At 43.4% G+C, this 13065-nt stretch overlaps 1 protein-coding gene across 2 annotated transcripts in view; it reads right to left on the minus strand.

Moving 5' to 3' along the window:
- Positions 1-13065, minus strand: part of ksr1a (kinase suppressor of ras 1a) — a 39427-nt gene that overhangs the window by 2354 nt on the left and 24008 nt on the right. For both annotated transcript variants that reach the window (XM_080780606.1, XM_080780607.1), the window contains exons 4-19: positions 12024-12492; positions 9243-9430; positions 7519-7588; positions 6848-6931; positions 6693-6754; positions 6500-6609; positions 6196-6364; positions 4312-4360; positions 4091-4160; positions 3603-3944; positions 2827-3023; positions 2638-2734; positions 2400-2533; positions 2019-2150; positions 1035-1170; positions 737-870 (exon numbers count right to left, since the gene is read on the minus strand). In XM_080780606.1, coding sequence (XP_080636732.1) covers positions 737-870; positions 1035-1170; positions 2019-2150; positions 2400-2533; positions 2638-2734; positions 2827-3023; positions 3603-3944; positions 4091-4160; positions 4312-4360; positions 6196-6364; positions 6500-6609; positions 6693-6754; positions 6848-6931; positions 7519-7588; positions 9243-9430; positions 12024-12492 — 2443 coding nt within the window. The remainder of the gene's footprint in view (positions 1-736; positions 871-1034; positions 1171-2018; positions 2151-2399; positions 2534-2637; positions 2735-2826; positions 3024-3602; positions 3945-4090; positions 4161-4311; positions 4361-6195; positions 6365-6499; positions 6610-6692; positions 6755-6847; positions 6932-7518; positions 7589-9242; positions 9431-12023; positions 12493-13065) is intronic.

Consider the following 13065-nt stretch of genomic DNA (forward strand, 5'->3'; position numbering starts at 1 on the left):
GAATGTGTGTGAGATTTGCATTATATTATCTGCAAAGAACTAGTTGTGTGTGTTGTAGTTATTAAAATCCATCCTAGTATAAACCTTCACAACAAAAAGAGCAACAATGCAAAAGAGGGAAACATCTGTGAATATGGTCAATGGACCTTTCGCTAAGCTCCGACCACCCACCACTCCGCCACCCAATTAGAGCTTCCAAATCTCTTTCAAATCCAAAGGCTTGCAGTAATATGGCATACTATTTCAACAAAATATAGGCAAATCATGTGCTTGGCACCATGCCAACATGATTTACTGCTTATGATTTGTACCTTTTTATATAGATAAGACAAACCCGCCTATCCGACGGACTTGACACCCTTTGTAAGGGCTATTCATAGTCTGGATTTTCGGTGGTGAGGTGACCACCGCTCCGGTGGTGAGCTGACCACCGGAGCTGAAATAACGTTGAGCGGTGGTGAGTAAAAACAGAGAGAAGGGCTGGAGCGGTGGCGGTGGTTTGCTCTTCACCACGGCTCATGACGTCATGTTGTAGTTCGGTGGTCACTTCACCACCGGAAATCCAGACTATGTATGAGCCTTAAGATGTTGCCGATCAGTGAGTAGATTATATTGATGTGGTATGAATGGGAGTGTCCCCTTGTCTATGGCGGTTAGCAACAGTTGCTAAGCTAATCGCTATCGGCCACCTCCATCTTCCAACACACACACACAGCTTTGTTTCTCAGATACGTACTCTGCGGACTTCCAGAAGTGCCCGGGGTGGGACAGCCGGCGATTGAGTTTAGGCAGCTTCTCCAGCATGTCGGCCAGCTGGGTGAACGTGGGCCTCTCTCTCAGGTCGTATGCCCAGCACGCAGATAGGATCTCCTAAAGAAGCAACATTTAATTTGATTTGCAACCACGCCCATACATTCACTGTAAACCCGGAAACAATTAAACTCAAGAGACAAGAGTTTAACTTAATCCAACTAAAAACAGTGATTTTTATTTGTGCAATCAAGTTGACTGTCATACTGTTTTGTTTTGCTCACCGTGACCTCTTTGCCGAGGCTGATCTCAGCCAAGACGTTCTTTATACCTTCTCCACTCCCCACCTGCCAAATAGTAGCTTCCACTGGCTGATTGGTGATTGGCCAGTCCCTTGCTTGGAGCTCATACCAAATGGTGCTAAAAGGGGGCAATAATGAATAGTCAGACCTGTTAAATAAGTAACGTATATGTTTTTAATAACCACTATTGTCTTGCTTTTATATCACTTTATATGGATATGAAACAGTTCAGCTAAAAAACTACTTTTAGCCCTGAGCCGGTTGCTAGGCAACGCCTTGCTCACCCCGCCTGCACAAAAACACACACATGCATCCATAGAGCCCTATTATAATTACGATCTAATGTCGCTGTTTTCCCGTAAACTCCGCCGCTGTCCGTGGTGTTGATCATCCATCCGAGGTTCGGATGTGTTTTTTTCATCGCAATTAAAATATTACGGTTTCTGGCGAAAGATAAACATTGTGTGCTCAGGCTAACATTAGCTGTTTCTTATACAATGGAGGTCTGCGAGCCGGGAAAACGGAAGTGAATAAGCAATCTCCCCAATTCCGGCTCGCAAGCTAACTACCATCTGTGGCCACATGGTAGCAGTTAACTTGTTAATTATTATATACTTTTGACAGTGAAAGAGTTACGTGGTAGACAACTAGGCAATATTATTATCACTGAGGTAGATCCGATAACTGTTAACCCATTCTGACCTGAGATCAGATTCATACAAGGTTTCCACTGGACACATACTATGGTCTGATTAACCCCATTCTGACCTGAAATCAGATTCTAAAAATGTCAGTCGTTTCAAAAATAGCAGACCTACAAGCTCGTAGCGCGCCACTCGGTGGCGCGCTATGAGCTTGTAGATCTGCTATTTTTCCATAGCTAAAGCATAACATAATGCTAACACCAAAATGGGTTCACGTTCAGAATGGGTTAAAGTAGAGGGAACATAATTATGCAGTGCTTACCCAAAGGCATAAACATCTGCTGCATTGGAGAAAGGGAGGCGGTCTTCAGTATTACCAGGACTCAATCGACGGACGATCTCTGGCGCAAGGTAACAAATCCAACCATGTGGAAGTTTTAACTTGTTCTCACGCCTGCAAGAATTCACAAAAAGACAAACATTAACCACCAACATTCACGACTAGTACGTACATAATTCAATACTATCCAAACAGAGCTAGTGTTACATGTACATGGTCACCCCATTGAGTAAATTCCTAAATATGTGTTTTAGATCAATCATTTTGTATGTGTGTGAATTTAAACAAGACAATCTAAAATTGTTCAACTTCGAACAACAAGCTAGAAGTTTCAAATTTCTTCTTTGCATTCTTCTTACATACCTGCCCTCCTGGACTACTCCAGAGATCCCAAACAGGCCAAAGTCTGTGATCACTATCTTATTGGTGTCGTGAAAGACATTCTTTGACTTCAAGTCTTTGTGAACAATGCCTTTTGCATGAAGATAGCCCATTCCCTATGCACAGTGGAGGACAAACAGTGATACATGAGGCATGGTTAGATACAGTAGAGCATATAAAAAAAAAAAGAATTGAACAGGCATATTGATTAAATGATTACCTTTACAATCTCTTGAGCGATTTGTCTCGTCTTATTGATATCAAGGGTGTTTTTTGTGTCTCTAACAACCGAGTACAGCGTCCTGCCTTTGCAAAAACTGGGAATGGGAAAATATATTTTTTTAAGTGAACAAAGATCCTTTATTGAAAGAAATGGTGATCATTTGAGTTAGGCAAGTTTTGCCTTTACCTGGTGATAATGGCTAAATGGGGTGGGGCCATACAGGCCCCCATGAAGAGGACCACGTTCTCATGTCTCGTCTGTCTGTAGTTCATCACCTCCTTCTTGAACAGTTTTAGATGGTCTTGGTTGTTTCCGTCAATTTCCAGTAGTCGAATAGCCACCTCCCCATGCCAGCGGCCCTTATGCACTTTACCCCAGCGACCCTGCGAGGCAAAAGAAATGACCTTAAGTCCATCATCAAAAGGATGCTATAGCACGCTTCTGCACGTGCTTCAGAGACCTTGTGGAGATAAACATTAGGCAGTTGTGTACAGTGGTAAAAAGAGAGAAAATATATATATATACACCGGTATATATGCAGGCCAAAGATAACTTCCCCAGTGAATATATATATCTTGGATATATAAATAAAACCAATTTCCTTTTTGCATTTTTTACGGGGATTTTCTGAAAATCTAGTAACTTAAACTGACAACACAGTACTGACAAAGCTGACTGACATCAGAGACTGGCTTCTAATCAGTAACCTGGCCAACCTGGTCAGTGCGGAGTACCGATGTACAGACATAGACAGTCACCTGACTATGGTGTTATAGCACCCAATGGCTCTGATAGCACCAATGCTATAGTTAGTACCAACGTCATGGCCTTCAAGTACTTTGCCTATAAGTAAAAGGAGCACAGCACACTGGGCCTTGTGAAGTGCCAGCCAACGGGAAAGATAATAAATGAAGAAATGTATAGCCGCACACTCGTAGCTGCCAGGATATTCCCCTCCTCACCTTTCCTATGAGTTCCCCCAGGTCCAGCTGCTCAAAGGGAATGTCCCACTCCTGCAGATAAACGCTGGTCTGACTGGCCTTGCGGGCGATAGGGCCCTTCCAATGGCCTCCCCGGGAGCTGGGCAGGTCGTCCAACTCGTCGCCATCACACTCGCCATCCGAACCCCCGTTCATCTCACTCTCCTCCTCCTCCTCCTCCTCCTCTTCTTCCTCCTCCTCCTCTTCCTCCTCCTCCTCTTCCTCACCTTCTTCCTCCTCTTCCTCCTCTACCTCATTTCCCTCTTCCTCCTCTTCTACTCTTGGGTCGTCAACCTCAACTTCAATTTCATTCTCCACTTCCTCCTTAAAAAACAAAACAAAAAGAAACAGCAACAGATGGTCGCGTTATTATTTAATTCGTGAAAAGATAAGGGTTAACCCAAATAACCAGCTCTGTAAACATTGAATGAGTAGATACACATGAAAGGAATTGTACTGTACATCAATACCTCTTCATCTTCATCTTCATCTTCAACCAGGTCTGTGCTTATATCATCAACTGACTGCTCGATCTCACTGCTGTGATAAGAGATAAAGTAGCAGAAATTAAGAGGTAAAACGTAAGGAATCAGTCACAGTACCATATGACACCCTACACAGTGTTCCTTTAAACTCTATTTAACTTCATGTGTTGGCTACTTAAAACAGTGAAACAGACAAGCGGTCTTACACAGTATCCGGGAGAATGTCGCCGTGCAAACTAACAGGACTGGAGACATCTGAGAGAAAAGAATATGAAAAATATGCGTTAGTATCACCAAGAATAAAATATAATAAAAGAATAATATATTATATATATTATATTATATATTATATATAAAATAAAATATATATTCATGAAAAATAAATACAATTCCCACTTCCTTCAGGTTGTCAACCAAAATCACCTTTATAATGAGCTGAAATATGCAGTTCTCAAATATCCCAGCAGACAGAGAAAATGAGAGACAGCAAAGAAAATGGACAAACCCCCAGCCTAAAGAACCCCTTCAAGGAACCCAGGCAGCCACCAGCCACAATGCCCCATAGGTTCCAAAATGACACCAGCCACATGAATAATGTTACAACTAAATTTACTTTTTATAGTAGAATAAGACCCTTCCAAAAAATCCCAGCAGTTTGCTGGTGGTTAGTGTTAATTTCCCCCACACAATTTTAACCGTTCAAACCCAGGCAAGCACAAGCAGGAAATGGAGATAGCAGCTAGGAATGCAGAGTTTGGAGTGTGAATGCAAGGGGCAAACAATGCATTATGAACATTTTGGGAACCATAAACTCACCAGGGAAGATAAACTGCTGTCTATGCTGAAAGTAGCAGGCAGCTTAAGGCAAAAAGAGAGGGAAAGAACGACAAGCATGGAAGGAGGAGAGAGAGAGTCTGGGTTAGAGAAGCTTTGACTCAAACGAGCCCTATTGTTTTACAGCCATCCCTGGGCTGTACTTCAGTGTTAGTGGCTTTGTATGCAGTGCGAAGAGGAGAGAAGGGTGCATGTTGCTCCGTCCACTCACAATCTGTTAAGACCACAAGAAGTGACTCAAGGCAACAACAACCATCTATAAATTCCAGGAATCTCTCTGTGTCCGTTTGTCTGTTCATCCAATTGACTTCACAGGAGGGTGTATTGGTGAGGAGACAAACGAGTGCAGTGTTGAGTGTGAAGTGGATGATCTGTTCTTGAGAGGGCTGCAAGCAAAAATACCACAGTGTTCTTGAGAACGCTGCAAGGGGGGCACTTCCAGGGACCAAGCAGTCAGACTACTCCAAACAGGCACATGTACTGAAAGGCCTCTCGCTCTGAAATGGCAACTGGCAATGTACAGTAACACCCAGGATTCGTACCCGGGTCTCCCACCTGGAAACCCAACATCTTAACCACTAGTCTAAAGGGATATCCCTTAAATCTGCGGGAGCTATTAGACCTTTAGGTCATCAGGCCGAGGTTGTGAGCCACTCTGCTATGTACAGTAAGTATTTCTGTCTGTCTGTCTGTCTGTCTGTCTGTCTGTCTGTCGCATATCTCGAGAACCGATAATCTGATCAACTTCACATTTGGTGGGCATATTGTTGAGGAACAAAGGGAGTACTGGGCCGAGTGTGAAGTCCATCATAATAAGTGGTTCTTGAAAACACTGCCAAGTGGTTCTTGAAAACATTGGCAAGTGCTTCTCGACAATAATGCAGTACTTCAGAGGCCAAGTAATACGCCTACTCCAACGTGTTCCAAACAGGCATGCGCTCAGAAAGTGCATTCCCCCCTGTTTCAAATGGGTACACACTCCGAATGGCCACACCCCGAATGGGCTCTGTGCTAGTTCTGATTAAATAAAGACTAATAAAATAGTACAATGATGCATGCACACACCTTTGGTGTATAGTGAATTGTACTGTATGTGGGGTGTAGCTGTTTGGAGCGCGTACCCACTCAGCACAGGCAAAATGTAAGACCTTCTGGTCCCCAGGCAGGGCCAGGCCCACTCTGCAACACATGCGTCGTTCAGACTACATATCTTTATGTGTCTGTGTTTCTGTCAATGGACGACCTGCGAGTCTTACCTGGGAAGTGAAAGCGACTGTCCCTGTGGCCTTTGGGCGAGGGGTTGGGCGGTGGGGTGGCACTGGGGGGATTGCTCTGCTGGAAGGGGGCGGGTGAGGAAGGTGTGGAGGAGGTGGTGGAGGATGGGTTGCTGCTAGAGTCCAGCTGGTTCAGCACTGGAGGATGGTCCTGCACACACACACACACACACACACACACACACAGTTCATCAGTTGTCTGATGAAAGACATTTTCCCTGAGATTTATTTTGTCCGATGTTGCTTTATTTAACCCTGACAGTGTACATAGATATCTCTTTTGTACCTTTTTTGTGATGGCCTTTGGTAGAGTGCCAAACTGCGGGGCGTCTGACAGACGGTCCACAGGGTTGTTGATATCAGACGGGACAGACTCGGTCCTTCGTATTTTGGCGACTAGGGGAGAAATGGCTATGGTTACTGTTAAGATCACCATGTGCATGGAGGTTAATTCTGGTGGTAGAGGACAGGCCACCTACTTGGCAGAAAGGAAATTCTGCAGGAGGGGGCCTCCTTCGTACACTTGTTGTGGCACTTTAACCTGCGGGCGTAAAATGAAGAAGATGAAAGTGGTATATCCAGATAATGAGACTACTTTCTGTACGTCAGATGGTTCTCCACTCGTTCTACTAACCGACAGTGTTTGCACTTCACCCCAAACATCATGTTCTTCTGGCACACCTGGCATGTCTGGGACAACCAGGACTTAGTGGAAAACCTATAAGACAAAAAAAAGAAAAAGGTTAACCATTTAACCCATTCTGAACGGGAACCCATATTGGTGTTATAGCATCATGTTATGCTTTAGCTATTGAAAAATAGTAGATCTACAAGCTCGTAGCGCGCCACCGAGTGGCGCGCTACGAGCTTGTAGGTCTGCTATTTTTTTTAAATCGAAGAACGACTGACATTTTTAGAATCTGATCTCAGGTCAGAATGGGGTTAATCAGACCAGTGTGTGTCCAGTGGAAACCTCGTATGAATCTGATCTCAGGTCAGAATGGGTTAATGTAAATAGCTTTATCGGCGCTGAAACAAATTTGGGGTCGAAAAATGAATAAAGCTGTATCATTAGTGTTTTTTTATGCAACAGTTAATAAAATAGTTTCATCATTAATAAAAGATGTTGGGTGGCTTCATCATCATCATGTAATCCAGGGCAAAGTCATCATGTAAAAAGCTAATCGCACTCGTATGAAGTGAGGGGCCTCACATTTAATGTTTTCTTAACGTGCTCCTTTAAGCAAACATTAAAAGTCCATAGACTTGGCTGCCACATGACGTCACGCGGGGTGTCAAACAAACCTGTGTGTGACTGCTAGGCCGATGTCTCTTCTCACTGCTTGTGGAGAGCTTCGGTGAACACCCAGGTTATCTAGACATGGAGAGAAGGAATCAGAAGGATCAGGGATGGACAGAATGCAAGAAGCTTGATTATTTACAGACATTTGAGTGTGAGATGCATGTGACAATATTGCTAGTGCTCACTTTATTAAAGTGAGCAGCGCTCTTGATCTCTCTCCTAGATAGTTCTAGATAGTTCCAGTGATCCTGGACTGCACCAACTCAGAGTAAATAAGGTGGTTGAATGGAGTGATAACAACGCTCTCATCATTAACACAAAAAAGACAGAAGAGATTGTTTTTGGTACACCACCAGAGATACACAGATTCCCCATTACTATTCATGGTGAACCGATCAACCAGGTATGTTCGTACAAATACCTAGGAGTAGTAATAGACCATCTTTTGTCATGGAAAGATCAGATTGATTCAGTGTGTAAGAAAACAAAGCAAAGAATCTACTTCCTTCGCCGTCTAAGATCCTTCGGTGCTAGTAGACGGATTCTCCTTTTGTTTTTAACTTCTGTTATTATGAGTGTTCTTCAGTACTGTAGTACCACCTGGTATGGATGTCTGTCTGCAGCCCTAAAGTCACAACTGCTATAATAACTGAACATTTGTTCAAAGATTGTTGGACAACAACTTCAGAAACTTTATACATCCACATATGATAACAGCATCCTAAGGTTAGCAAGGAATATCACCTCTAATACTACGCATGTGTTGTATGGAGAATATAGGTTGCTACCTTCAGGAAGGAGATATGGTGTACCAGCATACAATAAGGTCAGACTAAAGAGGTCCTTTGTCTACCAGTCGACCTTGAGGCTCAATCAGGAGATGTAGTAGCCACAGGATAATCTGTCTTTGTATGTAAATTGTCTTGTTCTTTGTGTTGTATATGTGTTTCTGCATACTTGGCTGCTGTGTCGCAAGACAAATTTCAGTGTGAACTGACAATAAAGTACTATATCATATGATATCTTATCATCATGATGTATAATAGACACTATGCCTATTTGCTCAGACACTATGAATTATCTACTAAACCACTAGATTCTCCATTCACTGTCAATGGGAATAGGACAAAAATAGACACTATTAAAGCCGTTTGGCTCAGATATTATGATGTAGAATTCTCAATTCATTGTCAATGGGAATTTAATGTTTGGGTAGGACAAAAATAGACACTATTAAAGCCGTTTGGCTCAGATATTATGATGTAGAATTCTCAATTCATTGTCAATGGGAATTTAATGTTTGGGTAGGACGAAAATAGATACTAAGCAGATTTGCTCATACACATATGACCTAAATGGGAATTTAATGTTTGTGTAGGATGAAAATCTACACCAATAGCTGAATATAGGAGGCCCTCAAAAATCACAATAACAAACTAACAACTAACAAAGAAAACCCCATAAACCCAAACCGTTCCTAATCGAGGTTATTATAGTTAACGAAAACTAACAAAATAAGACATTTTCTCACGAATAGACACCTAAAAATAACCCAAAGTATGAGAAAAACTAAAACTAAGCATTGTCGCAAAAATAAATAATAATAACTAGCAAACCCGCTCTAAAACTAAACTATAATGAAAAACTAGCATGTTCCTAATTCACTTTTCAAGCATCCATTATCATTTCAATGTGAAGAGTAGAGACGTGTGCGTGCGTCACTCACTCTTGAGGCTGCTCTGGTGCTCTTCCATCAGGGTGGGGGTACCGGGGAGGGTGTATGACGTCGTGGTGGAAGCTGGGGTGGCTACTGGGGTACGAGCTGACAGGACTGCAGGGTAGCGGGATGGCGAGTCCTCACACCCGTTCCCGTTGACTTGCATATTCAAGAAGAGTTTGTTCTTTTTCACGCACCTGGAGTGGAGGATAGAAATGCAAGCAACATGGTATAATCCTCAGTGTGGTGGATGTAACTCTTGACAGTGTAACTCTGATAGTGCATAAATGGAACCACATGGACTTACATGTCCATTTGGTTCCATTTCTACACTCTCAGAGTTCAATTTGACTCAGTGAGTTAAATGAACATTCAGGCAGTGGTAAAGTACATTTACTCAAGTACTATACTCAGTGGGGGCTTAAGATGGAAGGTCTTTAGGTGCTGCAGCACAGGGCACCGACCTTGGGCGGACACCAAATGGCAGGGAAAAAGTGAAAGAAGACTTAAAGATCGCACCAAAAGCAAAGGCTGCTGAAGGAGCGCTAAACCAGTGAAACTGTCCACGAATCGTCAATTTTGCGTGCTGTGTATGCTGTGTACTCAAGTGCATTTTGAATTCCGGACATAGGTTGACACACTCATAGGTTGTTGTAACAGAGTATTTCTACATTGCAGTAGGCCTATTGATACTTTTACTCAAGTAAAGAATGTGAGTACTTTTTTCACCACTGCATTTGGAGACCTATCTTCCACCTGATCTCCCAACTGGCGCACTTGTAATCATTGTGCCCAGCGCCCACGTTATTTATATTGCGCCCATCTAGCGTACATGGTCTTAAAAGCGTGGTGTGGTCTGGTGAGCACGCTGACTGCAATCCAAATGCATCCAATTTCAACATGACACTGACGTTCAAAATGTAGATGACATTTCTGAGACTGAGAGAGAAGATTGAAAACATAATTATCTGGGCGAGAGTCCATTGCCATCGGCCAAACGATTCTAACCAATGAAGACAACGCACATCCATGACATGACATTTACATAGCAGCAGAATTATCCTCATGGGTGTGAGGAAAGAAAGAAAGAATCTAGAAAGAGAATGAAGAAAACATACAGAAATAGTGAAAGTGATACTGTAAGAGGATGAAGTTACATATAATACAACTAAGCTAAACGAAGGGTGTTCATTCTATTTGCGTTCTTTCAATGTCCTGTATACAAAATAGTTCAAAATAAAGTATGAACTGGCATGCACATTCACAATGAAGACATTTAGAGAATATCAGGGAAATGCCATTTGCACTTAATATTGACAAGGCAACAATCTGAAGAGAGTATTGAGCATTCTAGAGTTATTCAACAACAACATGGGCCAAGTTATTGTGGAACATCTAGCTCCCATTTGCATAAGACATGTAGGCTAATGTGTACATTTCTGGTGTGAAGTTGCTACAGTATAACATAACTGTAAAGGCCCCCGCAAAAAGTTAAACAATATGTGTGTACAGTGTGCATATGTACGAAAGCCCTGCAAATAATTTCTCCTAGGGCCCCAAAAGATATCTCACTCACACACACACTCACACACGTTTACTTCTGTCTAGTTATGTTACAGGAATTTACAGCAAAGCTTGCCATACATGGACCGGATGTTACAGATGTTATAGAGAAAATGCACTAGTCTCTGTGTGTGCGCGTGCGTGTGTGTGCGTGCGTGTGTGTGTACCTTACCACCACTGAGCATTAGACCTAGGAAATGCTTCCTGTTTTGACTCATAATCTCTTCTGTGGAGGGGGATTTACTCCCAGTCAAATACACAGAGCAAAAGAGCAACAGGATCTTGTCTGTGTGTGTGTACGTGTGTGCGTGTACGTGTGTGTGTGTGTGTGTGTGCGTGCGTGCGTGCGTGTGTGTGTGTGTGTGTGTGTGTGTGTGTGTGTGTGTGTGTGTGCGTGCGCGTGTGTGTGTGTGTGAGAAAATCTCTGTCTATAATAACAGTGTTGTGACTGTGAGATGAAATACTGTACTGTATGTCCTACATAAGCCCGGCACAGTCAAATCCAGTGTTAGCTTAAAGCAGCTATGTAACTGTCCTCTTCTACCCTGGATTTGAACCTGCTTTCCTAAGTGCTGAAATGTTCACCATTGAGCTAATAGAGCCGGCTTTCATGTTCATTGAATCTTGGCCATCAGGTCAAAATTCTTGTAAGATCCTGTTCCTAGGGTGAGACATGACCTTTGACAATAGAACAGCAGGGGTACAAAAACAACCACCCCAAAAGTCATATTCTAACATAAAGTTCTCAACGGGCCCAAAAACTGTGGCCCGGCCCGACCCTACCCTAACTAAAAATTACCATAATGTTAAGCCCGAAGCCCGACAGAAAAAAAAGAGTAAACACAAACAATTTGCAAGAAACCAGCTGAGAGATGTCGTCCGAATTAGTGCACTTCAGTGATTGATTTATGAACAAAATGCCCAATGACTTATTGGCCGGAATAGCCACACAATTATGTTTGACCAACATTGCCTCAGTTATTCAAGTTAAGTTCAGCAATGTTTGAGTAACGAACAAAATGTAAACATGCTTAATAAATAAAGCCATTAATGGAAAAATGGTCCATGTTTATGTGCAACCTTTTATACTGTATATAGACCAAGCAGTGAATAGCTTTTTATTTTTTTGAGGGGAGCTAGCCCCTCCTATATACAGCTTTTATCCCCACACGTCCCATATTTGCCATTGACAGTGAAAGTAGAAATGAGGTCATAATGTGGACCTACTTGTTGGCAGGCGGGTCTTCAATGCGGTTGCCCAGCTGGGATTCGTGGCTCTTGCTGCGGGTCAGTGTGATGTTAGGCAGCAGGTGAAGCACTTTGCGCGAGGGAGGTGGCGGGGTGCACGGCGGTTTTAGCCGATGGCGCCTCTTGGAGGGCGGCGTTATGGGCGGAGTAGAGGTGCGTCCATGGAATCTGCCCGCAAGGGCCATGGACATGGGGAACGGATCCGTGAGGGGGCTGTCGCCGTAGACGTATGAAGCCTGCGCCTCGCCCGTGGGCACGGCTGAAACGGAACCCGAGCGGGGGTGCGGGTAAGTTGCACAGGGGGTGGAGGGAGTGGACGGCGTGGTGGACGGGCGGGCCAGCGGCGAGGGGCTGTGAGGACGCAGCGGAGTCCCCATGGCGGTCAGCTGGTCTGCGGTGAGCAGGGAGCCACTGTCCCTCCGAGCTACGTCGTCCCTAAGCTCGTCTCCTGGCCGAACACAGAAAAAGAAACACTCAAGAGTGACTGGTCAGATGAGAGGCTCTCAACGTCCGCACTCACGTACAGTGAAGGAAATAATCGTTTCATCCCATGGCGATTTTGTTTGCCCACTGAAAGATCTTGAATTTGAATAAGTCTAAAATTTGAATGGAAGCTTTATTTCAACAGTGAGAGACAGAATAGCAAAAAATTAAAACCAAAACATCGTACAATACAAATAAAATATATAAATTAATTTGAATTTAACAGCTAAACCTGAAGCAGGAGGGATTTCTTTGTTATTGGGCAAATTTACAAAACTGGAGGTTCAGGCCGCTATGCAGCCCTCACATCTACAGTCAACTAACCTAGGTCTCACTGCTGATCTAACCAATATGTCTGAGTCATATAGTGTCCCGTATTTGTACCTGTTGTACCCGTCTGTCTGTGGCCCATATATGGAGATCCCTGATGTCATGACTATATACCCATATCGTAAGGTCGGCAGTACATGTGCGCTCTGCTTGTGTGCAACGGGCAAGTTGGCACCTCGACAGAGTGCATTTCTAGTTTAATCGATCT

This window comes from Protomyctophum bolini, assembly GCF_963924005.1.
Source record: "Protomyctophum bolini genome assembly, chromosome: 13".
Lineage (NCBI taxonomy): Eukaryota > Metazoa > Chordata > Actinopteri > Myctophiformes > Myctophidae > Protomyctophum > Protomyctophum bolini.